This window comes from Rhineura floridana, chromosome 6 (genome assembly GCF_030035675.1).
Source record: "Rhineura floridana isolate rRhiFlo1 chromosome 6, rRhiFlo1.hap2, whole genome shotgun sequence".
NCBI classification, from domain to species: Eukaryota; Metazoa; Chordata; class Lepidosauria; order Squamata; family Rhineuridae; genus Rhineura; species Rhineura floridana.
This window is the reverse complement of record NC_084485.1, coordinates 59,803,163-59,829,958: the sequence shown is the minus strand read 5'-3', so window position 1 is coordinate 59,829,958 and position 26,796 is coordinate 59,803,163. Positions and strand designations below refer to the sequence as shown.

The window sequence follows — 26,796 nt, the reverse complement described above, 5'->3', positions numbered from 1 at the left end:
GTGAATCATCTTGTGAATGCATCAAACATTTTTCAAAATATACCAGTTGGGGTCAGTCGTGGCAGGTATCCATTAGGTATGGTATGGCAGAAGACAGTGAGGCCAAGAGGAGGTGCAACCAGAGCCAACAATAGGTGGAATCAAGTAATTCTAGCTTTATACCCAACTTCCTCCCTTCTGAGTTCCAGAGGCTAAGAAGAAAGTTCAAGCCAGTGCCACTATCACCCTGACTGTTTTAAGTAAGGAGGCAGGCAGATATGGGCTGGTTGAAGGCAGACTGATGTTGGGACAGTGCCCAGTTTGCCCAAATAGATCAGCTTTCAGATCTGGTGAGGTTTTTAATGTATCCTTTGCGATTCAGGTTTGGTCAACCTGAGTGACAAGATAGTGCTACAGGGTCATAAGGCAATGAGGAACAGACATAGAACACCACACTTGCCTTCGAGACGACAAGACTGTTTCAAGGTTACCTGAGAAAACACTGGCTGACCTGGCAATGGTCCAGGTCAACAAGAGGCAACTGAAACAAATGGGCATCATTTCCCCTCCAGGCCACTCTGGTTGAACTGCAGCCACGTGCTTCTGAAACTGCAACTCCTAATTACTGGTGTTCAGTAATGGCAAGTTGCATACAGGTGAGTGACTGACAACTTGGAAAATCACTGCAAGCATGCAAAAGGTTTCATTTATAAAGGATTCAAAGCAAGAAGCATAATACAGACACTGTCAAATAAAACCAAGAATCAGCTCATTTAAAAATGAAAAGGGATTTATTTAAAACTGCCTTCTCTTTTGTGTGCGGTCATCTCCATTCATTCATATGTCACAATGGTCCTGGAGTAGTGCTTGTTGCCAATATCAAATAAGCACGTTTGTCTTCCTTTGTTCTAGAAGATCACAAAAGAAAGAACCCCTCCAACAGTTCTTCTACCAACACCCCATTACAAAACTGCACGTGCCCACTCTACCTCATGTATTCCACAATGGAAGTTGGGTGTAAATACAGTGAACAAAAGAAAATATACAACAGATTAGCCTTCTGGTCTGGAAATTGGCAGTGGACACACAACAACAGTTGGGATATCACATAGCAGCTAAATGGGGAGATCTGCAAACACCAAAGTTGTCAGTTTCCATTTCTGAGTAACAAGTGGCTTCTTATCAGCTCTCTGCTTTACTCTACCTCATGCAACCCGAGAGGGCAAGCAGTACAAAACTCACATTGTCTCACTTGTACAAGTAGTCCTGTAGTGTCCAAGGACCATACAGCAGTGCAATATCCACCCCATCCCAATCCTGTACACATTTCTCCGGATGTGTTCTGTAGCCTAAATGGATCAAATCAGATTCAAAACCAATGTTTTACAATAGACAAGTGCTTTCTTGTTCCCGTTTCAAAATACACAACCTAAAAACTGTGCTAGTCCAAACTCTCCTGATCTCAGATGTAGGGACTGGGGAGAGGAAGTGCAGAGGGAACACTCAAGTCATATATAGAGTCAAGGGACTCTCATAAGGACCATAAGGCAATATAATAGCAAACTGTAGCTTTTTCCCTTCATAGAACTGACCAATATCATTTTCTCCTTCATATTAGCACGCCCACAGACCAGAAAATAAAAAGCAGAATGAAAAAAGAAGCTTCCAATCAGTTATAAAATCGATGAAAATGAGAATGCAGCTTCCTGACCTGGCCTCACCTAAAGTACAGAAGCAGACTTAGACAGGCAACGCTACATGGCTGGCCAAGGATCCAGAGAGTGACTTCCTTGATTCCAGGAAGCCTTTGGTCTTTATTCCTTCTGTAGGTACTCATGCTATATCACAAATTGCTTTTGCAACTTCTTACAGTTGCAAAAGTCTATTAAAATGTCAGGCCCGGGGGGGGGGAAGAAGAGAGAGAGAATTGCTGTTCAAGAAGCAAGTCTTCGGTACATGGAGAGGTGCATTTAGTATTTCACGACAGAGATATCCAAGGAATAAAAAGCAGCACTAATGAAGATGGTGTCTTCTGCAACATAGCAGATGCTTGCCTGATCAGGAAAAAAAAATCAAAACTCCAGCACCACCACGATGCCTAGTATGTACTACAAAACCTAACTTGTCTGAAGCACATTCTCTGGGTATGCATGGAGCATGCTTTTATGTCTGTTCCTATGAACCACCATCCCAGATGATAAGCTATTCCAAACCACAATGCATTGCACCCTTAAGGTGGGTCAGTTTTGACCTCAGGAGTGCCTTGATCACAGATGAGACCAAGCCAGGGACTGGCATTAGCAAGTTCAGCACAACTCTTTTGAGCTGAATCAATCACAGAGGCCCAGTCTCTTAAGTCATAACTATAACCCCAATTCAAGGCTGCCAAAGAAGCCCAGAAATTGCCACAAGATTTTGTTAATTCCCCATTTAAAAAACAAAACTACACACACACTTCTCTACAACTTTGGAGGTTCTAAAAAGTATATCAGAAGTAAAACAAAATGAACCGAATTCTCTATTATTTGTATTGTTCTGTAACCACCAATAAAACTTCTGGTGCCCAAAGAATCTCATTGGCTGCAACAAGTGGATGAAAGGAGCTGCGCTCATATAGCATGAAATTGCTACAGGACCTTTTTTCCTGGCTGCACAAGCCACATTCATCCCCAGGACTCAAACAAAAAGAGTAAGAAAAAGATGCTATTCCAGGGAGAAGGAACCAAAAAGGAACACACAGATCTATGCCGTTATGTTGTTGTTTTTTCCAGAAGGATGGTTATTCTGTGTTGGCACTGTGTGATGTAGAACTTGATGGTCCCATCCAACAGTCGTCAGTGAGCCTTTGGTCAATGGTGACCACGATATACCTTTCACAAAATCTCGATGGGACCGATTTCTAAAACTGGGAAAAGTATAAAACATTATGGTCTTACACAAGACACACACTGCTCTAGTCCCAAATAACAAACACACCTTCCCAAATGACAGTTACCTGCAAATTACTGGAAATGGAAAAGTAACTGGACTCAAATCCTATGCATAGCAAAATTAGACTTAAAAAATAATTGCTCTAACAGGTTGACCACTGGTGTTACTGGATTCAAGGTCCCATCAGCCCCAGCCAGCAGAGCCAATGGTCAGGAATGATGGGAGTTCAGCATCATCTAGAGGGTCACAAGTTCCCCACCCCTGAACATTTATCTATAGGCTGATGGCCAAATGAACAAGGTTTTTTTCTAAAATGACATTATTGCAAGTGCCAATTCTTGGTTTCCATCTCTTGATGGCTTATAAGAGGAAAGTCAATCTATAAGGAGAGCAATGACAGACCACCTTCCTGGATGTAGTCCCCAGCGCCTATGGTAGAAGAGAATTTGCAAGGCAGCATGATGGAGAGAATCCTTGCCTAATCCTCTTGTTGCTTTGTTAAATAATAATTTAATAATAATTTAATTTGTGGGTCGCCTATCTGGCCAATGGCCACTCTAGGCGACGTACAATTTAACAATACATTACATCATAATAAAATACATCATAAAATACAATATAACAATAAAACAATAAAACAGTTCCAGTACAGAGTAGTAGGCTATTGGTCGTAAAAATTTAACCCTCCCCGTAAGTCCCAAAGGCCTGTCTGAAGAGCCAGGTCTTCAAAGCTTGGCGGAATACATTCAGGGAAGGGGCATGTTGAAGGTCATACGGGAGGGAGTTCCAGAGAGTGGGGGCCGCCACTGAAAATGCCCTCTCTCTTGTCCCCGCCAACCTAGCTGTTTTAGTTGGCGGGATTGAGAGAAGGTCCTGTATGGCTGATCTTGTTGGGCGGCATGGTTGGTGGCGCTGGAGGCGCTCCATCAGATAAACTGGGCTGAGACCGTATAGGGATTTAAAGGTTAATACCAACACCTTGAATTGGGCCCGGAAAATAACTGGGAGCCAGTGTAGGTCGAACAACACTGGGGTGATGTGTTCCCGGTGGCGACAGTTTGTAAGTAGTCGAGCCGCAGCATTTTGTATAAGTTGTAATTTCCGGACCGTTTTCAAGGGTAACCCCACGTACAGCGCATTACAGTAATCCAACCGAGAGGTGACCAGGGCATGTACCACCAGTGGGAGCTGATGAGCAGGAAGGTAGGGCTGCAGTCTACGAATGAGGTGTAATTGATACCAAGCTGCCCGGCTCACTGCCGAAATCTGAGCCTCCATGGACAGCTTGGAATCAAGAACAACCCCAAGGCTGCGGACCTGGTCCTTCAGGGGCAATTTCACCCCGTCGAACACCAGGTCAACATCTCCCAGCGTTCCCTTGTCTCCCACGAGTAGCACCTCAGTCTTATCAGGATTCAACTTCAGCCTGTTCCTTCCCATCCATCCACTCACGGATTCCAGGCACTTGGACATGGTCTCCACAGCAGACTCTGGTGAAGATTTAAACGAGAGATAGAGCTGAGTGTCATCCGCATATTGGTGACACTGCAGCCCAAATCTCCTGATGATTGCCCCCAGCGGCTTCATATAGATATTAAATAGCATGGGAGAGAGGATAGAGCCCTGTGGCACACCACAATTGAGAGGCCAAGGGTCTGAAACCTCCTCCCCCAATGCTACCTGTTGATGCCTGTCGGAAAGAAAGGAATGGAACCACCGTAGTACAGTGCCTCCTATTCCCGATTCCTCCAGGTGATGTAAAAGGATACTGTGGTCGACAGTATCAAAAGCCGCTGAGAGATCGAGGAGGACAAGAAAGGTGAATTCTCCCCTATCTAATGCCCTCCTCATATCATCAACTAGAGCGACCAATGCTGTTTCAGTTCCATGTCCAGTCCTGAAACCCGATTGGTATGGATCCAAATAATCCGTTTCATCCAAGTGTGTCGACAACTGATTAGCCACCACTCGCTCAATGATCTTGCCCAGGAATGGTAGGTTCGAAATTGGGCGAAAGTTATTCAAAACTTGGGGATCCAAGGAGGACTTCTTTAAGATGGGCTTTACAATTGCCTCCTTGAGTGCTAATGGCATTACACCCTCCTCCAAGGATGCATTGACCACCGCCTTAATCCCCTCGCCCAATTTCTCTTTGCAGCTCACAAGGAGCCACGATGGGCAAGGATCAGTTAGACAGGTGGTAGGCTTCACAGTCGAGAGCACCTTGTCCACATCCTCAGAAGGAAGAGGTCGAAACCGATCCCATTTGACCGGATTGCAACTGGCCAACTCTGTTTCATTTACTGTGTCCACGGCGTACGGAATTGAGCTCCGTAAATGTTCGATTTTGTCGGCAAAGTGCTTTGCTAATTTGTCACAGGAGGCCTTAGACTGTTCCAAGGGTTCCTGAGCAACTGGACCGACCAGGCTTCGGACCACTTGGAACAACCTCCTGGGACAGCACTCTGCGGACGCAATAGAGGCAGCAAAGAACCTCTTCTTTTCTGCCTTTATTGCCACTTGGTAGGCAGTTACTGCTGCTCTAACCTGTGTCCAGCTAACTAGGTCCACCCCACACTCCAACTTTACACGACATTACTAACCTGAATGACAAAACTGCAAGGCAAGGTTGAGTAAAGCCCTTGTTTCCTTCAACTCCTTATCCATAATCCAAGCTGTCATTATCCACAGGATAAGCAAGGGATGGGGTGAGCATGATTCACCAAGCCTAGATCTGCCCTTGACGGAGGCTGTGATGTGACGGCAACTTTGATGGTCTTTGGTACAAAGGAGGTCTATTTCTCCCTGTACTGACCTCGACACACATATTGTTAACTGGAAATTTGTGATGGACTAAGAACCGATTTATGATGTCATTTTGGATTTGCCTAAGCATATGCCACTTTTATACCAGGTATGTTGAAAGATGGTGGCCAGTTCACTGAAGCCCTAACAGAGCTCAGGAGAAGGATGGAAGGGGCATTGAAGGAAGCGGCGGGGGGGGCACTGATGGGATTGTTTTATACTCACACTTCTGCAAAACTGGAGTTCAGAACAACTACTGAACAGTCTTCACTAATGGAAGCCAATAAGGGTGAGCTAAAGGAGAAAGAAAAGCTTATGTTTACATGTGTGGTTGTTTTAGCTAGGAGGGCACACAAAAATACATGCGCTAGGAAAATGGTATTTCGCTCTGACCGATTTTTTTTTTTAAATCAAGGTTATGCTCTCCAGACGTTGTTGGACTTCAATTTCCATGAGCCTCAGCCAGGTCATGACCAATGGCGAGGGATGATAGGAATCACAGTCCACAGTATCTAGTTGAACCATATTGGCCACTACTGGTATAGGCTTTTACAGAAAAGCATAAACAAAAGAGACGAATCAGTTCAAAGAGTACACAAACCTAAATTTTAAAAGAAGGAAGAATGTAAGGAAGGGAAACATGCAGAGAGCCTCCAGTTGCAGAAAGGAGCAAGGGATTAAATGAAAAATTCACAGGAGAGCTTTGTGATGGCTTTGAGAAGTAACACTACAGAGCTATTCAATTCCAGACATAAAAAGCAGCAACTGAGAAAAAGAGGAGCAGTTTTAAGGAACAGTAGTCTTCTGGGTGGCAGAGCAGGAGGAAAAAGGCCATCTACATCAACTACCATTGCTTAAAACTGAAAGTAAAGGACTACTCAAAGGTGTATTGATAAAAGCCAAGCTGGAGTGGGTAAAGACCACCACTGGATTTTGCTAAAATTAAAGTTTATAAATTAACTTCAAAAAACAAACAAACTTTTGTTTCTTGTGACAAAGAAAAAAAACCCAACCATTTGAAGTGCAATATGTGAATGCACACAATCTGGAAGAGCCAACAAGCTTCTGTCCCACATAATTTCAGGAGCAAGTCTGAAAGTGTTTGAAAACTCAAAGAGGCCTTTCACAAAGATTTTGCAATGCAGTTTCTATGATATACAGTACCTTTCCCAGCCTTCCTTGTTGCCTTGCTCACATCCAGTCCCCTGCCCACTCTGCCAACCAGTATTCATTTTTCACCACTTTGATCCTTGCCAATATTCTTCCCAAAACACAGAAATACTCTCACCAGCCCCAACAATATTGAAGTTGAAAAGTGTGCCAAATGATGTTTCTGTGTAGTTTGGCAAATAATTTAGGTATCTCCAGTAGAGAACCAAAGCATCTAGATACCTTTAAAAGTTATACCTAGTTATACCCTGTTGAGGAATGAGAGCCTCCCAGTCAGTATTAGAGTTATTGAACTTTCTGATGGAAGAGAACAAGTTCTTGATTTTAATAAGCATTTCAGGATTTTACAGAGCTATCAATCAGAAACAATATTCATTTCCACCCCCCTTGAATACCAACATGTATCCAGAAATGCATACAGGTAAACTTCAATTTAAATGGTGGATCATACCTATGTGGAGAGAAAGCAAACCCTGTGATACTTCGCGAGTGCACAGATGAGCTGAGGGCTGAGTCTGTGTTCTTTGTGTCCACCAGGACAACTGTCCCATTTTCGTCACCTTGAAATAGTAATGGAGAGCAGTGTTATTAGAGAGTTAAGAGCCTTTCCTTACAATGTTTAGATAACAAGAATTAAGTAATACTCCTTACCCAATACAAAAGTGTCAGTTCGATGTGGATGCCACACCAGTGAGGTAGGAAGGTTACTAAAGGCACTGCAGACTGGATGGAAGAAAAAGCTCTCGTCAATTTCAAAGCTCCCTAGAGTAACTAACCAACTGTAGGTTAATGATTAAAAAAGAGAAAAGAAACCCTACCCCATTCCTGCAGCTTGCTATTTATGGAATTTTGAAATATCCTTAAGTCTGAGAAGTTATCCTATCTAAAATTTCATCCATCTAGTTATATATAAATCAAAGTGATTGGACTTCAGATTCATTCTCCAAATTGACAGCCACACACAAAAGGGAGGTATTGGCAGACTTGAGGGAACCCTGAGATCTGCAGAAGTAGCAAACAAACAAACAAACAAAAAGCCAACTACAGAAAAAAAAGCCCTACAGGGTGGATCCACCTAAAAACAGCCCAATAAAGATTGAGCAGGCCAAGTAACCATGGAATGCTAACATTTGAAAGAAAAAACACTGAAAACACAGTGGCAGAGATAATGGAATGGAAAGGCTGAAAAAAGGAGACCAAAGGACGAGCCACTGGAATGAAGGCACAAGCCCATTCCTATACCAGCAGATGGTGACCACCAATTCGGCTTACTCTGGGCAGCCTGATGCCTGAGAAGGGAGTTTCTGAAGGCTCTCTCCAGACCCAGACACCATTTTGTTGTGAAACCCCACTTTTTCTTTCTCTGATAAATTTTAGATAACCTTACTGATAAGTCTTCAAATCTGTTGATTTTTTAACTTTCACATGGCCAAAATTGCAGGAAAGGAAGGTGCTAGAGAGAAGTTCCTTGTGTTGGGCTGGCGTTACTTAAGGTTTTCTGGAGCTAACTGACTTAACTACTAGACTGGACTAGACACCTGCTTCTTCAAATCAATTACTATTCAAGTATTTTCCCCAAACTTTAATGCCTTGGATCTTATACCATAGGATACTTTATTTGTTAAAACACTTCTGAACTGTGTGTGTATCTCTTTAATATATGCTACCTTGTTTAAGATACAGAATTTGAGCTGTGGAACTGGATTTGCCCACGGGCTCAGGGATTCAAGTAAGGTCACTTTGCTGCAAGCTACAGTGATAAGCAGTGAAAAGTTAGGTGGCTTTTAAAGGAGCTGGGAAACCACCGGGGTCTATTGCAAACAGCATCCTTGACTGGACTGGAACATGCAGCAAGCTCAAGTATTCCCACCTCCCCTTTTGCATGCAGTCCCCTGCAACCACTGCCTGAACTGTTGTCTAGCATTATGTCTGCACTGTCAGAAATGATAGTTTAAAAGTAAGCATGAATGTCTCAAACCTTGATTTGAAGTAAGTTTGCAAACCATTATTTTGGGCTTAGTCTTCACTATAGCTAGTTCCAACCTGGACAAACCAACACTAAGCCTGGGTTAAAGGAAACTATGAAAGAGAGGGTAGAACTTGTGCATGAAAGGAGTGTGCAAACTCTCAGAACATTCTTTACCATCAACTGGAGTTCAGGAACATTACGCTTGAACAGGACCTGGTTGAGCTGCAGGTTTGCAGAATGTATGATTTTTTAAAAATGACATTCTGTTGGGAACAGCCATATTCCTGTCTGATATTCACACTGAAGACGTGAGAGCTCCAGTTGGAAATGGAACAGATGTCACACTTATTTTTTAAATTATTATTACTAAAATATTCTTTAATTCACACTTAACTCTTTAATGTTATTAAGGGGCAGTGGAATTTTTGCTGGGTGACAATAACTCAGAAAAAAGTTTATTCAATCTAAACCACAGGAAATGCAAAGACATAATCTGGCCTTAAAAACATACCAATCCGAGTTGCTGGTTTTGGGGATCTGGTATCCCAGAGTAAAATCCTGTTGTCCTTTAAAAAAAAAGTTAAACAAGATAAAATAAGTCTTAAAAGCAAAACTGTCATCACAACAGGCAATTATGAACCACCATTGCAACCGTAAAAAGGAAATTTTCCAGTTTTGCCAGGTTCCTCCCTTCCCAAAACTGTGATACAATTAACTTTGTACTTACACTGGCAGTATCAAAGATATCCAAATAACTTTGCCTTTAGAACATATAGACTAAAACTGAATCTACAAATATTCAAAAACTAAAAGTTGGCTTTACCTCTGCACAGGATAGAAACACTGTGTCTTTTCCAGGGCAGGAGGCCACACACGTCACTTGACTGGAATGAGCTGGTCAGAATTAAACAAAAGCACACAATATACCTCATTAATATGGGCTTGTCTAGTTGGTGATTCAAGGCTGGATGCACCGTGAGTAGATGATGCACTGGATGCAGTGAGGCAAAGAGGTTAGTGTTGGACTATGGCCTGGGAGATCAGGGTTCAAATCCCCCCTTGTCCATAAAGCTCGCTGCGTGACCTTGGGCCAGCCACTGCCTATCAACCTAACCTATCTCACAAGGCTGTTGACAGGATAAAATGGAGGAGAAACAGGTATGCCACCTTAAGCTCCTTGGAGGAATAAATATAACAATAGAAAAGGAAGCTTTTCACCCATAGGTAGCACGTTAAAACCAGCAATTTTGCTTGAAGAAAGAAAAAATTGCACAGGATTGATGACTAGCGCATAAAACAAAGAGTCACAATTATCATCAGTTGGCTCTCAAAGACACATCTCAAAAGCCCTCAAAATAATTAGGGCCAAGAGGTCAGCAGCCTAACTTGGAATAATAAACCTTATGGAAACTGCTGGTGGGTAGGACTGAAATGCAAAGCCAGTTCTAACAATGGGGCAGTGGTTGTTTAGTTGTTTTTGCAAAATTTACTATGAAATCCTAGATCAGATATATTCCAGTAGAGTGGGTCAATTAAGGGGCAAATTTGGAATCATCTGGTTATTGTAGTTGCAGGAATACAATCTCTGGAGAGATCATTTTGACTTTTCTTGCATTACCTGGGATTTAAGCTTTGGGGATGCAAATATCTGTAACCCATTTGAACCACTCTAACAAACCATAACAACCAAGAAATGTTAAAGAACTCCTCTTTGAGCATTGTTATAATGGTGACTGATTCCATGGAGATCAAGGACTAACAACATTAAGTCATCCTACACAACAGGAAGCAAAGACCTACCATTTTATTTGATCAAATGCTAGCCACTGAAAACTTGTTTGTAATAACCAATGTGTCTTTAATCAGATAAGATAGGAACTTTGTCACTTACATCCTTTCCCCCTCCTGCCATTTTGCTTTCATTTAGCATTCAGTGCTTCTGTGATAAACTTTGCACACTGACAGCTCAGAATAGAAGCAATATCTATAAAAGCTCCACATTGCCTTTTGCCTCTTGAACCAGAATGGATAGAACATTCAACATGGCTGAGACACACAAAAGCCACAGTGTTTCCTTTAACAGCTGCTCGGCTGGCCCCTCCACACTGAGTGAATGGGTGCACAAATAGATCATGCCTGGCACATCACAGCACAGTTTGGGGAGATATAGTCTTCATCTTTACCCCAGAGAGGAGATGTGCAGGGGACAATGTTTAATAAATAATAAAACATAAATGCAATAAAGACTGTGGCTTGAGCAGAAGCCTGGCAGTGATCATTTACCAAAGTTCTGCTAATACTGCTTCTATCATAACCAGAACTGTCAAAGTTCAAGCTCAGACACAATGCAAAATTAAACAATGAAAAACAGATAAGCCAGTATGGTGTTGCAGGCAGAGTGAAGAGATTCCAAATGATCTCTCTTGCTCAGCCATGAAGCTCACTGTATTGCCTTAGGCCACCCACTCACAGCCTAACACCTCTAACAGAGCTCTCATGGGGATAACATTGAGGGACAGTATTTGCCACTCTGATCTGCCTGGGAGAAAGGGCAAGATAAAGTAAAAAAAATAAGGAAATAGATCAAGTTTAGCACTCACCTCTGTGGGTGTTGAGCACTGTTTGTTGAGGGATGTCCCAGATCTTCACACTAGACATAAAATCCAGATCAGGTTAAGAAGAATTGATACTTTTAAAGAAAGCAGAAAAACAGCACCATAAAGGGGTCACCTGTAGTCTTTGCTGCCACTGATGGCCTGTGTGTTGTTGGCAAGGACACTCACTGTTGTCACAATGTCGTCATGCTCGTACTTACAGAATTTGTTTACAATCAGAGTCTCATTCTCATCCAGCTCCCAAAATTCCAGAGCACCTAGCAAGAGGGGAACAAATTCAGCAAACATTCATGTGAAAACCCAACACAAAGAGTTGGACTCTTGGTAAATCAAAAGAGCTTTTGTCTAGATCAGAAACAAGATATCATCCCAACTATATTTTACCCAAAGCAGGTCTTTTAAAATGTCACTGTGTGGAAGTAAAAAATGTATCCTTCCATGAACAGAAATGTCCACTCATGAAAGACAAGAGGCAATTTTGACAGTTTTCCATCCTTGCTCAGCCACTCAATACCACCCACGCTGTTCTGCAGAGTCCCCCAGCCTTTTGGAGCATATTTTCAGGGGACTGGCAGGGTGGAATTGGGAAAAAAATGTCTCTCTTCCTTTAATTAGCTTAGGAGGCACCAGAAACAGCCTTCATCATTCACAAGACCTTACGGCCATACATTTTATAGCAGTTTGCATTTTGTCCTGCAAATGTTTGTTCCAGGCTTTCATCTTTTCAAAGATCTCATGCCAAATAATTTCATTGCTGCAAAAGTAAAAAAATCCTGGATTTCCAGGTGAATGTTCTTTAGTATTCTTGTAAGCTGCCTACCACTTCACCATGTTGAGAGTTGCAGTCCGAAACAGCTAGAAGGCATCAGATTGGAGAAGGCTGCTGTAAAGAGACAAGCCACTTTTTGGTTTCAAAAGAAGCTTGCCTCTTTGAGGTTAAGAACTGCTTCAGGGAGAAAGAAAGCAAAGCCTCATCCATGTGTAACTCCGTATTATGGAATCCTGGACATTATCTATACACCGTTAAGAGGTTTCAGGAAAAACACTTTTTCAGTGCTCACCTGAATCTGAAGCTACCAAGATGCCTTTATCTGCAACCCATTTCAGATCTGCTATTCCTGCTTCAGTTTGAACTCCTGCAGAGCAAAAGCCTTCATTGGGAGCTTTTGATGGATCCTTGAATACCCAAATCGAACCCACCCAGCAACGTCCACTCAAACTAGAAGCTCCCAGAAGCAGAGAACCATCTGGAAAATATTAAATTAAACTGAGTTAAGTTACAACAATATATTTGCAGTATATGGATCACCTAAACTTAGCACAAAGTTTACTACTACTGAAAATTTATTTAATGCTGAAACTGAGCTAGGTGCTATTCAAGACTCCTAAAAAACAAAGCTGATTTGCAGAGGACTCACAATTTACAACAGACTGGAAAGACAGGCATGGACAAACACAATTTAAGGTCAAGTTCCACTCAGGGACCATTCTAGAATCCAGATTATTATGGAACAATGTCTTGATAATAAAATGTGTTCCTCTAGACTACATCCAGAAAGAAAGCCACTTTGCAAGCAGCTTAAGCGATACGAAGGCAAATAATGTTCTGTTTCTTTAACAAAATGATTTTAACTGTCCAATGGTTGTCACTTTCTGGGAAAAGGTGCAACAGAAAATTTCTCTGATTTTGAAAAAAACCATTAACTTTATACCTCAGTTAATGCTACTATCTTTGTTTGAAGGTTCTAATTTAGATATTCAGTCCACTGAGCTGCTTACATTTTTTTAACAGCACCTATGAATAGCACAAAAATGGAAATCTCTGGAAGAATTAAATATAGCACTATGGTAATGGAATGAATGGGAAATTGTAGCGGCTGAAAAAAATACAGACATAAATCAAGGGATTTTAAATCTAGGATGGCATGCCTTTATTTTATATACAAATCAGGAAGATACACATTATCCCCCGTCCTCAGCAACCTTGAAAATGTAGAATATAGAAAATATAGAAACAAGAAAAATAAGAACAAAATAAGGTTCTGAAAATAGTCACTTTCTTCAATTTATCCCTACAATTTAATTGTTGACTTTTGTTGTGCATATGGTCCTTCACCTGCCTCCCAGTTGCCTTGTGACTTAAAAAGAAAATGGAGCATGTTATGAATTTTGTAAATAAGATTATTCAATTTAAAGAGTACATTTATTGTATTAAGTCCCAGAACCACAAGTTAAGTGGCTGGTGATAGCATTTATATATTTTTCTTTTTTCAACGATTTGTTTTTATGGTGTTTTTTGTCTGTGCATGAGTTTATAAATAAAACCAATTTTTAAAAAATCACTATAACTATAACTGAATTTACTACCGTTTTTGAGGGCAGCAACTAGAACAGATTTAGCGTGATAGGATGATGTGCCAATTTGCTAACTTGTCACTGAAGATCAGCGCACGGGAAAACAACAGACAGCTATCCGGATGAAGCTCACCTTGCTAAGCTCCCGAACTTTGTCAATGAGAGTTCAATCCGCATAAAGAAAAAGTTTTCTGAACATGGGCAGAATAGCTACAACCAACTTTTACACCGACATATAGAGAAAAGAGCCATGTTTCCCATACCAGACAGCTGAAACTTCAGCTCGTTCCATTTTCGAAGTGAAACGCTAAAAGTTAGCGCTTTGGCACACAACTGCAGCAGGCTGCAACGAGGGAGAAGCCCCCCTAAGACAACCCTTTCAGAATTCCCTTAAAGACAAACAAACGCTTAATGCTCAAAACTAAGTCCCACTAAATTCAATAGAGCTTACTCCCCAGTAAGAGCGTTTAAGACACGCAGCTTTTTTCACTCTGTGTGTTTTAAAATCAATTACAATGCACAACAGAATATAACGGCGGGAGGAGGGCCATGAAGACGACACGAGAGCACTCGGGTTGACAAAGAGAGTTCACCGTGGGATGTCCACCAGCCAGGAAGATGCACGTGAATTCCACCGGCGATGCACCGAGCAAATCAACAATATGGGTATAAACGCACCGTATGACATGGCAACGAGGCGGGCGCAAAGACAGCACGCAGCCCAGTTGGGTTCAGGTGGCCTCGAGGCATCCAGGGTCAGACGCCGCAAGGCGCGTGCTCGGGACCCCCCTCCCCCAGTTCATGCTACGGGAAGAAGGGGAGTTCGCGGCAGGTACCTGCCCGGTAGTGGGCCCCATCCAGGTGCCGCTCCATGCAGGCGGGCGCGTTGGGCGGGATGCTCCACTCGGACCCGGCTTCTCCGTCGACCGGCTGAGCAGGACTCGGCTTCGCTTCTTCCATGGCCGCACAGGCGCGAGACGGTCGAACAAACATAGAGCTTGCCCACGTGCTCCCAAGACACCCTGTTCCGCCCCCAACAGCTCTTGCCACCCCTCTTCTCGCGAGAACTTCCAAAGCTTCGTTCCCCCCTCCCCTTTTTTTCTTTTTCTCTTCTTCGGGAATATGAATTCATATCGGAAACTTACGTATCTCGCGATATTTCCATAGAATTAGCCCATAAAAACCCATAAAGAGAGAAAAAGTGAAGAACAACATTCTGAGATTGAACTTAATTAACATTTAACTCTGTTTAAAAAGAGTATGGTGTACGAGATGTTCCTAACAACTCTGCAGGGCTGTTGTAAAAGACTCTGCTCCAGCACTCCACTTTCTCCTACTCTGCACTGTGGGAATGACAGCAATGACTCCATTACAATGTAGTCACTAATCAGTCTCTTTCAAACTTTCCCTACTCTATTGTAGGGACAATAACAGTTAGTATACTATAGTGCAAAGCTGGTTTAAGCCACACTCTCAGCTGTATCCTGAAGTATGTTCATAATGACTCCCTTTCAGGCAAAACCCTATTTGACCTGTATTTTTATTTATTACATTCACATCCCACTTTTCCTCCAAGAAGCACAAGGTGGCGTACATGGTTCTCTTCCTCCCCATTTTATGCTCACAGCAACCCTGTGAGGGAGACTAGGCTGAGAGAGCGTGACTGACCCAAGATCCCCCAGTGAGCTTCATGTCTGAGTGAATATTTGAATCCTGGTCCACCAGGTCTCAGTCCGACAAACTCTAGCACAAATTTGTAATAAAAACTTTTCAAAGTCACATTCTGCACTCGAAATAAGCTTTGAATTCGAAAGATGAAGTCCCATATTTGCCTGTGTGTGTGATCTGACTGTGATGGACAATCAAAAATCTGGATTTTACATGGTTTCCGACAGAAGTTGTCACTTCTGTCCTACAAGCGAGTGGAATTCTATAACTGCCCTTCAAATACAGCCAATACCGCATTTCAGGGCGAATATGAAAATAGACTCCGTATGTGTAGAGCGACGCCCCTTCCCTTCAGACTCCATAGGACGTTATTACCATTCGAGGTATCACTTCAATTCAACATCAGAAATTTAAAATGTGTATCACTCTCCTTATATTAGCTCTATGTTTATCTTCTGCCTTTGTTCTCGCGTGGCTCTCCGCCTGTCTCCATGGTGACATTCATACCATTGGACGCTTCACAAGTCTCAGGTTCGGAAAACCACGGCGAAGGAGGTGCTCTCGCGAGACTTTCTTTAAGGAGGCTGCCATCTTGGGGTTGCCACCTGGAGGGTCACAGGGACGGGACGGGACGGGCAGCGCTGGTCAAGACGCGATGCTGTCTCGTTTGGCCTTGCGTGCGCTGGGTAAGTGGAGGACTGTATGACGTGGGGTGGTGGTGTATGAACTGGTTGGTTTTTGGCTGTGCTGTGACAAGCTGTTCTTGCCTTCTGCAGCTCCGGCTGGCCTCAAGAGCTTGGCGCCCTCTCTATCCGTGGGGTGAGTACAGGCGTGAAAGGATCCTCGACCCTTGTTGGGGCTGAAGCAGGAAAGAGTGTGCGAATAACTGGTGTTCTCTGTTCCTTTGTTCAAGGACGGAAATGAAGTAGGGTAGCTAATTGTTCTAACTAACCGAGCAGTCTTAAGTGTAGAATGCTGGTGTAACTTACACTGGTGCAAGTTACCCCATTCCTATTTTAAGATTAGATCCTAGGTCACATGACTGAATTGAATAGGGTTTGGAACAGGTGTAAGTCTCTTCTTGCCCCTGCCCTAGGATGCCTCATTTTGGGGACAAACAGGAAAAACCAAGATATGCCAAATCCAGACTCTTGTTCCAGTGGATCTTGGGTTTGGGTTGTGCTGTAAGATAATGCTGTTATTCCTTGATGTGGTTTCAATAATAGCTAAGCTTTTGCAGAAAATCTGCTCTACCTGTCTCCTGCAAAAAAAATGGAAAATGGAGAAGAAAAAAATAGGAAGGAAAAGAAACTACTGTACTACTTTTCACAAGGAAGTGCAGGGAATAAAGAAGTGCCATTTTGTGTTTCTGTTAGGATTTTGCAAGAGACAGTAGTGATACATGTGCATGCATGGTCATAGATCAGTGTATTCACAGGCTGTAATTAGGAACAGGCATCCAGACCACAAAAGTGAAAAGGTAAAACTCAGTGTTATTGGTTACAACTATAATGTATTTGCCTATAATAGGAACATAATTATTGTCCAACGATATTTAATTTTAAATTGATACCTTCAGCAGCATGATATTATTGGTACACCAAACCTAAGATAGAAGTGAGTGCTGAATGTTTTTTTTGGCAGGTCAGGGCAAGTGTTCACAGAGTGAACAAGTAGACCATTCTAAAATACGTTGACCAGAGTCCTTTCAAAAGACTTGCTTTTAATTAATAAAACTGGACCTAATTGCGTATCACTAAGTACAAGACTGCTAGTTTGTGTTAACTGGCTCACCAGTGCCAGGATGTCTGTGTCATCAAACTGTTTTCTTAATTGATACTACTAAATATGTAATTATCATTAATGGTATTTTTCTGCATTTCATTTCCCTCCGACTTAACTTTTTGCAAATCCCCCCCACACGTACAGCTCAACACTTAATGTGTGTGAAGTCCACAAAAGATTATACTGTAATATATTTGTTAATGTTTAAGGTTCCATAAGGCTCCTTTAATGTAATCTTGTCACGTTGCAGCTCACTTTTGTAGCATAGCAAACACTTTCTAAACTGAAGATAGTTTTTACAGGACGTTGTGATTCAGTGTGTTACTTTCCTTCAAGTTTCTCTGTATTGGAATACTGAGGGACAAAACCTTCATAGAATCATCTTGTTGAGGCACATTGGATAAGCCCACATGGTTTTCCATGTTGAAAGTGATTCGTTTTGGTGTTATTATCTGTCAGTCTTTGTTTTTCTAGTTTAACTCTTCCAGTCTCTCTGTGATCAATTTTGCTCTCCCGGAAATTTTGGTCTGCCATTACCTCAAGTTACGCTTGTCTTAACATGAAAGAATGAAGATAATAGGCACGTGTTTTTAATTCTTATGGACAAAGATCTGTGGGCTGTATGATCTTGGAGATCCTGTAGCCTTCTCCAAGTACTACAGCTTTTGCACACTTTCACTTGTGATACTGATGCCTGATGAAGACCTGAATCTTTAAAGAGGGATTTGGGGGGGAAAGCTCAACTGATAATCTGTTCGGTTTGCTGATGCTGTTATTATAATCTTCCTGTTTCATATTGGATTGATTTATTTGTAAGAGCATAGAGCTCCCTTATTGGAAGTAAAGTAGGATAGAAAACCTTCAAATAAACAGATATGTTTCTAAATATCCTCAAGCTAATTATTTTATTGAACCATGATTGCAACTTTTGGGGACAAGGATTTGGCATAATGGAATGATTTTCTTTATTGTAGGATAGTGCAAGTATCAAGACCACTTCACTCAAGCCAGCAGCACTTGGCTCCTGTTCCACCTCTTCCAGAGACGGGAGGAAAAGTCCGCCATGGAATAATCCCTGAAGAATTTTTCCAGTTCTTATATCCCAAGACAGGAGTTACAGGTTAGAATGTCTATGTCATTAAGCTCTTAGCAAAAGCAGTTCTTAATAAGAAACATATTAAAAAGTCTTTATTTAATGTATTTATATCAGATTTTTCATCTGGAGTTCTCAGGACACTTAACAAAGATGATGTTTCTGCTAATGTGTGGGGTTTGCATGATCTTCTGAAGTATGTTGTGCTGATAGCAACTGTTACAGCCAACGTAAGGAGAAATACCCAGAATAGATATGTATATAGATTTGTATTGCATTTCCAATTTCAAGTAACACTGTGTTTATCATTCCTTTTGTGATGAATGTTGCATAAAGGTGTTTATTTTGAACAATGAACTTTATCTCTGATTAGAACAGTGGTGGCAACAAAATATGAATGACATTCTAGAAGGCACTGCAGTACATATAGTATAGTTTCTCTCTTTTTCCTTGTCTTATCTTTCTCTAAAAAAAGAGTGTGTGTTAAAAGGATAATAATTCAAGCTTCACAAAAATTCACTAGTTGGATTGTAATCCAATTTTGAGAGGACAAATGGCACTTGTGATTTCAAGGAGGACACTTCGCTATGAAGAAAGGTTGCAGCATTTGGGGCGTTTTAGTTGAGAGAAAAGGCAAGTAAGAGGTGACTTGATAGAAGTGTATAAAGTTATAGATGGCATGGAGGAAGTGGATAGAGAAGCCTTTCTCCCTTTTTAATCATATCACAAGTCATGGGCCACACAATGAAGCTGAATGTTGGTAGATTTCAGCACAGACAAAGTACGCCTTAACACAGCGTATAGTTAAACTACAGAATCCGGTCCCACAGGAGGCATTGATGGCTGCCAACTTAGATGGTTTTAAAAGACAGTTAGACATATTCATAGAGTAATGCTATCAATGGCTACTAGCCATGATAGCTATGCTCTGCCTCCATGGTTGGAGACAGTATGCTTCTGAATACCAGTTGCTGGGAAATTCGGGAGGTAAGAGTGCTCTTGAGCTCAGGTTCTGCTTGCAGGCTTCCCATAGGCATCTGGTTGGCCGCTTTGAGAACAGGCTGCTGGACTAGATGGGCCATTGGTCTGATTGAGCAGGCTGCTCTTACGTTCTTTTGTGGCACTTCTGATAATTTGGTTGTGGCTTCTGTTTCTTGTCCCATGCTTGAGTGACACAATTCAAAGGCAACTGAGTTCTCTTCCCCTGACATCACATGTGTAGTAAGGGTAGAATATTCAGTGTTAAGGCCAATTTTCATGATACTAAATATCTCCATGTCATGGTATTATTTGTTGGTTTGTTTTTAGGCCCCTATATGTTTGGGACTGGGCTTCTGCTCTACCTTCTCTCAAAGGAAATTTACATAGTTAACCATGAAACAATAGCTGGAATATGCATTGTGGGAATTATCATATATGGAATTAAGAAATATGGTGCAGATGTAGCAGCTTTTGCTGACAAACTCACTGAGGTAAGGTAACACCTTTATTGCTACATATAACAATGTCCATATGTCAAAGGTAATAAAAAGAATGGTATAATATAACATACTATATAAAGCTCCTAAAGGAGGTTATTGGTCAAAATGTGTGCCATATCTTTTGTCCTTGCAAATAGTGTAATTATACAGCCACAGGAGTGGCTGTATACTGTAGCCAGCATGGATTTTTCGCATTCTGCAATGTTAAATTGAAAATACCCCCATGCCGTTCTGATGCTTCCCATAAACTCATTTCAGAACAAAAGCTTACAGAACTTATAGTCCTGAACTCAGAAATGCTTGCTTAACAATCCTCTAAATTTTCATGGCGATACACAAAACAGTCAGAGAGAATAAAGAGTTCAAAGTGTAGAAAGGGGGGGGGGAACCAGACCCCTGTTGGACTTTTTTCTGTCGGAGTTCTCATAATTTGTTGAAATTACTTAAAAATCAGCCATGTTCACAGAGTACCTGTAATCCTATTACTGACTTTGCCCCATGCTCCAACCTTCACCTTCTACAGTTTAAAAGTTAAAAAAAGTCTGGCCAATTTTTAATTTAAGAAAATTAGCATTGGAGTGTATGATGAGCCCGGGCATGCTCAGTAAGAACCAACTGTAGGTGTTCTAAAAGCCAGACTCACAGCTGCTTGGCTTGGCTAATCAGGGGGCCACATCCACACCAGACTTTGATTTCACGTGAGACAGTCATGGCTTTCCGTAAAGAATCCTGGGAAGTGTAGTTTGTGAAAGGTGCCGAGACGAGACTCCTATTCCCCTGACAGAGCTCCAGTGGTCAGAGTGGTTTAACAGTCAGCTTTTCTGATTGAAGTGCTATGAGAGGAACAGGGCATCTCCTAGCAACTCTCAGCACCCTTCACTAATTACACTTCCCAGGATTCTTTGGGAGAAGCCATGACTGTCCAAAGTGGAATAAGGGTCTGGTGTGGATGTGGCCAGTGACAGCTTTGGTTTAAATTTGGGTGGGAGGCTACATGTGCCTGCTGTAGAATAAAAAGGTAGGGGAAACACTGAAAAACAATGATACTGTTCACAATGTTTTCCTTTTGGAAAGGAAAGGGGCTTCCCCTCTACCCAGTGCCCACCCACCCAATCTTCTCCCCTCCTCCTCCCCTTCCAGTCCCCTCCTCCTCCCCCCCCGGTCAGTTTTACCTATCTTAAGCATGACTGCACAGGAGTAATTCCCATGGAACACCATAACCATGCAAATGATCAGACCTCCCTTTGCCTTCCTTCCCCTCTCCCTTCCTCCTCCCTTCTTCCTCCCCTCCCCTTTCCTCTTCCCCTGCCCACTCCAGCCCTCCCTCCTTCCCTCCCTCCATGGTCAGTTTTACCTATCCTAAGCATGATTGTACGGGAGTAAATCCCACTGAACTTCATAAACATACAAATGATCAAACCTGCCCTCCCCCTCCCCTCCCCCTCCTGCCTGCTCCCATCCCTTTCCTCCTCTCCCTCTTCCTCCCCTTGCCCTGTGCTTCCTCCTCCTCCCCTCCCCATCCCCTGTGGTCAGTTTCACCTATCCTAAGCATGATTGCAGGGGAGTAGATCCCACTGAACTCAATAAGCACGCAAATGATAAATTCATTCTCAGCAAACATGCACAGGATCCCAATTCTTATCTCCAAGATTAAAAAGCAGAGACATTCACTAATAGGCAAAAGACCTTGTGGTTTAAGAATGTTCCTATAGCCAACAAATATTTCTATCCAACTTTAAGAAGCAGAAAAATTGGGCAGCTATAGTGAATGCACCAGGAGAGCAGAAGACCTGACTTCCTCTCTGAGATATTGTACTGCCCTACAAATTTGTCAAAATGCAAACACAGTTTGGGTTGGTCTTTCACATTTCGTATCATGTGCCTCTGAGCATATGGTGAGTGGTGGCAACACCTGCAATCAGCACAAATAACAGAAAAAAGATTTGTGCTATGCTGACCTTGTTTTAGCAGGGAGGAAGCAACAACATTGATATTGTTCAGATAGTAACTTTAAATATGTTTGATTTACTTTGCAAGTTTAGTGAAGTTTCCTGTAGTAAATCATTTTCTGTTGCTTCTGTTCCCATGAATATGTGAAGTACAGCAACACTAAAAAACTCCAGAAACAATTGTGGAATAATGGCACTGCCTATTGTGTAGAATAGTTTCCAATGGACATGAGGAGTGTCTCAGTTTGCACAAGATAAAACAGTGGGAGGTGAAATATTCTAGGTGTGCAAAATTCTGGGGGTGCTCTATGTTTTCAATTTACCATGCCCTCCTGCTCCCCGGTGCATTCACTATAGCTATAGTGCATTCACTATAGCTGCCCAATTTCCCTGCTTTTTAAAGTTTAATAGAAATATCTGTTGGCTATAGGTACGTTCTTAAACTGCAAGGTTTCTTTTGACTATTAGTGAATCTACTTATGAGTAGCTCCCAATTCAGCATCATCCCATCCTTCTGCCAATTGGTTAGTGGATTAACAATGCAATCCTGTGCCTCTTGGCTGAGAACTAAGCCTCGTTGACTTCATTGTGGTTTGCTCTCACTGTGCATAGGATTGTAACCTTATCATAACATAGTAGTAATCTTTTAGTGCAATTCTACATTCTTCCCTTAGCCTGTAGCCTCATCTCTGATGAGCGATGATGATGATGATAACATTAATAATGATGTCAGTCTCATGACGTCCAGGAAGAATGTCATTTTTTAAAAAATGTGTATACTGTTCAACATAAGAGAGAACCTTTCCCAAATTAGTTCTTAAGTTTTTATGTTCTAATTCCATTAGAAATTGGGTTTTCGTTCTGTTAGGACTACTGTCCAAACCTGGAATTCGATGTGATATATGTTATATTAACTGAAATGGAATAAGAAAATCATGTTGGAAGATACTGAGACATCTCTGCCCAATGTACTATTTTTTTTTCTATGCAGGTAGTGAAGAAGGTGTACTGTGTTTGAAAGTGTCTGTCTGGTGTCAAATTACCTTGAATGCTGCTAATTGCTAAGGTTTCGTTAATGTGATAATTATACTGTGGCATCTTCCACTGTGGTAACAAGATATGGGGAGAGATAAAAGACTATAGGTGTGACTCTGCAAAACTGGATTTCTCTCAAGATTAGACTTCCTTGTTTCTGCTTTCAGGAAAAAATTGCAGGAATAGCTGCTGTGAAAAATGATATGATGACCCAACTTGAGAAGGGTATAGAAACTGAGAAGAAAGAGCAGTGGAGGATTGAAGGTCGTCACTATCTCTTTGATGCCAAGCGGGTATAGTATTAAATTATTTAGGCAGTGGGTGAGATCCAGCATAACATTGGCACAAGAAGTTTGAGGGCTGGCACTGTTGCATGCGTTTAGCTGTCACTGAGTATAAATAATAATAATAATAGAAGTTGCGCTAGGGTTGTGTAAAGTGCAAACCACCCATTGGATTTGGCTGAAAATTTATGGTAATGCACCACTTTCCCCTACCCCAAATCAGTATCTCTAGGTTCAGGATGCTTTATTCTGCATTTTTTAGGTGCCTTAGCAGTTTCCAAATATGGTCCATGTATGATGGTTAAAGGATAATTCAAAATGATCTATGTTTTGAGCTTGATTGTTAGAAAACATTATTAATACAAAAAACTGGAAAATATTTAGGACATGTACTTCCTTCCAGTATTTATTTGGAAACGGATCTTGAATAGTGTCAATCAATTGCATTTTAATCTAAAGAGGAATTACATGGTGATTCAGATAGAAGTGGTACCAGACTCCATACATAACTGGAGGCTATTGGGGGAAAACATATTATAGTGTTAAAGGCATGCCTTAGTATATTCCACTTGATCCTATTACGGTAATAGTTGGTCTTGTGGAAAAAATTCTTTTCAAGAACTTAGCTCTTTTAAGTGCTGTAAAAATAAATATTGCATATTATTGAATGAAGGGGTATGTTTCAAACAAAAGACTGAGAAAGATTGTGGTTAATGTCTAAATTTGTCAATGATATCTGTTTGGGGGGGAAATTCTTACCTATATCCCCCAAATTGGTCTTCGCTTGTGGTCTTTTGTTTATGTAAAAAGAAGAAATACATAATTTTATCTATATATAGTGCATTGCAGAAATACTACAGTCAGAGTGCCACAATGGAAAAGTGATTTCATTTCTTTCTGTTCTAGAACAATGTCGCTATGCTGCTGGAGAGTAACTATAGAGAAAGGCTGCTCACTGTATACAGAGAAGTGAAGAAGAGGCTAGATTATCAAGTGGCATTACAGGATCTCAAGCGGAGTATGGAACAAGATCACATGATCAACTGGGTGGAGCGAAATGTTAGGCAGAGTATTACAGCCCAACAGGTACTTCGAGTATGCTACTTTATAGGTACTTGTGTAGGGCATTTTGCCACTAGGAAAACTACTTGGCTTCCCCTTGCAAACTTATTTTATACTGTGGAGGTACCTCCACAGTATAAAATAAGTTTGCACCTAATGTATTGGAGGGTTTGTGTCACTCTTTGGTACTAGGATTAATGTTTAAGATACTGCACATCTGATTTTCCAAAGTTTTCAGTGGAAGAGATTGCAGGAGTGATGTCTCGGATCACTTTTCTTCTACACTCCTGCTTTTATATATCCTTTACATACCTCTAGGTTTCCTTTGTTAGATTATTTATATACTCTGAGCAGACAAGGATTTTACCTCTAAAGCAGCTGTCCTAATAATGGAGATATCGTTTTTTTTCTAATTAAGCTCAGTTTTTGTATGTTTGAGCTTGGTGATGCTAGTTGTGGAACTGTTACTTTTCTGCATGTATTAATGTTACGAGCATGAAGCTGGGAACTTAACAAACTAAACAAACTCTTATCAAGTGATTATTCAGAGAAATAGGTTTTACAATATACCTAAATTACAATGTATGTTTTTAGTAGTCGAAATTACAAAACTTGTAGGTCAGTGTAATGAAGAAAAGAATTAGTGTTGTACTAGTAGGTGTTCAAGATGTTTTGAAATGGAAGCACAATCCAGAGAGTTAAAATTTGTTCATTTTAATGGGTTTAGATAGCTTTACTCCATTAGAGTTTGAGTGAGAAGAGAGTTGCTCAGCATAGCTTGTGTAATCATGATGTAGTTTGTGTAGGATTCAGGAACCTGTTGGAATAGAGCAGAACAATAGTCAGGCACTTATATGGAAGACAATAAACACATCTCAGTGACTGCCTATTCTCTAAATCTGTATAGGAAAGGGGCAAATCTTGTTCCTCATTAACTGTAAGGTGGTGCAGGTGAGCCTTGTACTCCTTAGAATCATAGGAGTGGAAGAGCTTTTGGACAGAAAAGGATTGAGTGTACAACCAGATCATGTCAAACATCTGGGATTGGACTGACTTTGTCCCCTTGATCTTCATGGTCCCTAAGGCATTCTTCAATAGCTGTGTTTTCCCCTTTTTGTGTGACCTTATATCTGGCCAAAGTAGGTGCCATAGGTCTCACAAGTGATACTTTTGGAGATTTGATCTTGATTCTGAAGTAGTTACTAAATGTTGAATTATGAAAACTGCATTTATGCATGACATAATTTCAAAGTGATGTGACTTCAAAATTGATTGCTCATGTAATTTTTCCTCTGACATTTTTTCTTCCACCAAAGCTTTTTAAAGTATTCATTTGTGTTTGTATTACAGGAGAAGGAGAGTATTGCTAAGTGTATCTTGGACCTGAAGGTGCTGTCAAAGTCTGCACGAGTGGCTGTCTAAACACAATTACTTATGACCTCTTAAACCATATGATTGCAAATCATAATTAAAATATATGTACCTTTTTGTTGTGCTTTTTCTCTGACAACTTTAGAGTGACATTTCTTGAGCATATTCCACTAACTCCAGTTTAACTTTCACATAGAAATATTCAGGAAAGGATATGTAACTTGAGCCAAGAGACAGAATGAATGACATTGCATGTTTTGCTTTGTGTGTTGCTCTGCAGCCCTTTAAAATAAATTGATGGTGGCCCATGTTATAACCTTTAAGTGACAAGTAGAAAAGGACAGATTAGCCTTTTGTAATGTCAAGTGATGCACCTTCCTTGCTACTGCCTAACCATTTACTGCAGGGATGTTTTTTTGACACCAACCCTGACTGGCCCCAACCAGTATGGCCAATGGATAGTCAGGGTTGATGGGAGTTGTAGTCCAACAACTTTTGGAAGCCCATTGGTTCCCTTTTCCTGCCTTACTATATCTAATATTTGCTCAAATGGTTATGGTCTTTAAAAATGAATCTCTTTAAAAAGTTAAGGACAGCCCAGATCTGTTATGGGCTGGGCTCCTACTAGGAGAAAGGGCGGGATATAAATCAAATAATAAATAAATACGCCTGAGTGCTGAACAGTATTCAGGTCTAATAAATCAGTTGGGTAGAAATCAAGGGAGGTGCAAAGTTTGCCTGGAACTTAATAACCTGACAAAACTTGTGATTGAGACAAACCCTGTCCCTCCCCCATGTTGGGAAAGGTGCTGGGCCTTTTTTTGTTGTGCCCTTCTGGCAAGATGGTGCAAACAAAATGAGAGATGCTTGTCCCTACATTGTGTCCAGTAAAGGCTTGTTCTTGCTCACTGGGCTTTGGAGGCACCTAAAATACATTTCGTACTTTCAGCCAGGCAAGGCAAGTACCAGAATAAAAAAGTCTCCTTGCTGGCGGGAGTGTTTGAGGACCCCTGAGGGGAACTACTTCATAAGTGAAGTCCTGCTATTGTAGCAGGCATCTAGCAAACTTTATAGTACTAGCAGTTGATCTGTTCTTGTATCAGAGATAAGTTGTTCTGGCTTGGCTAAGGATTGGACATAGGGCCCATATTAGTTTACACCTGTCAAAGTAGAAGGCCCTGATGGTTTGGGTGTCTTGCAGTACCCTTACTGTTTAATGTGTTGCTTGAGAATCCACATTTCCT

At 41.3% G+C, this 26,796-nt stretch overlaps 2 protein-coding genes across 2 annotated transcripts; one reads left to right on the top strand and one right to left on the bottom strand.

The window, feature by feature from the left end:
• Positions 1-751: 751 nt before the first annotated feature.
• Positions 752-14,899, bottom strand: WDR77 (WD repeat domain 77). Its single transcript, XM_061632031.1, has 10 exons — positions 14,661-14,899; positions 12,531-12,716; positions 11,585-11,726; positions 11,455-11,504; positions 9,678-9,748; positions 9,366-9,420; positions 7,537-7,608; positions 7,337-7,445; positions 5,941-6,009; positions 752-2,884 (listed from the first exon to the last, which is right to left on the bottom strand). Exons 1-10 carry the CDS (start codon positions 14,815-14,817, stop codon positions 2,722-2,724), a joined length of 1,074 nt encoding a protein of 357 aa, XP_061488015.1. The 5' UTR covers positions 14,818-14,899; the 3' UTR covers positions 752-2,721.
• A 1,162-nt stretch (positions 14,900-16,061) lies between these two features.
• Positions 16,062-25,669, top strand: ATP5PB (ATP synthase peripheral stalk-membrane subunit b). The gene is made up of 7 exons (XM_061632029.1): positions 16,062-16,178; positions 16,269-16,311; positions 18,252-18,397; positions 19,679-19,842; positions 23,003-23,128; positions 24,026-24,205; positions 25,532-25,669. Exons 1-7 carry the CDS (start codon positions 16,148-16,150, stop codon positions 25,601-25,603), a joined length of 762 nt encoding a protein of 253 aa, XP_061488013.1. The 5' UTR covers positions 16,062-16,147; the 3' UTR covers positions 25,604-25,669.
• The last annotated feature ends 1,127 nt before the right edge of the window (positions 25,670-26,796 follow it).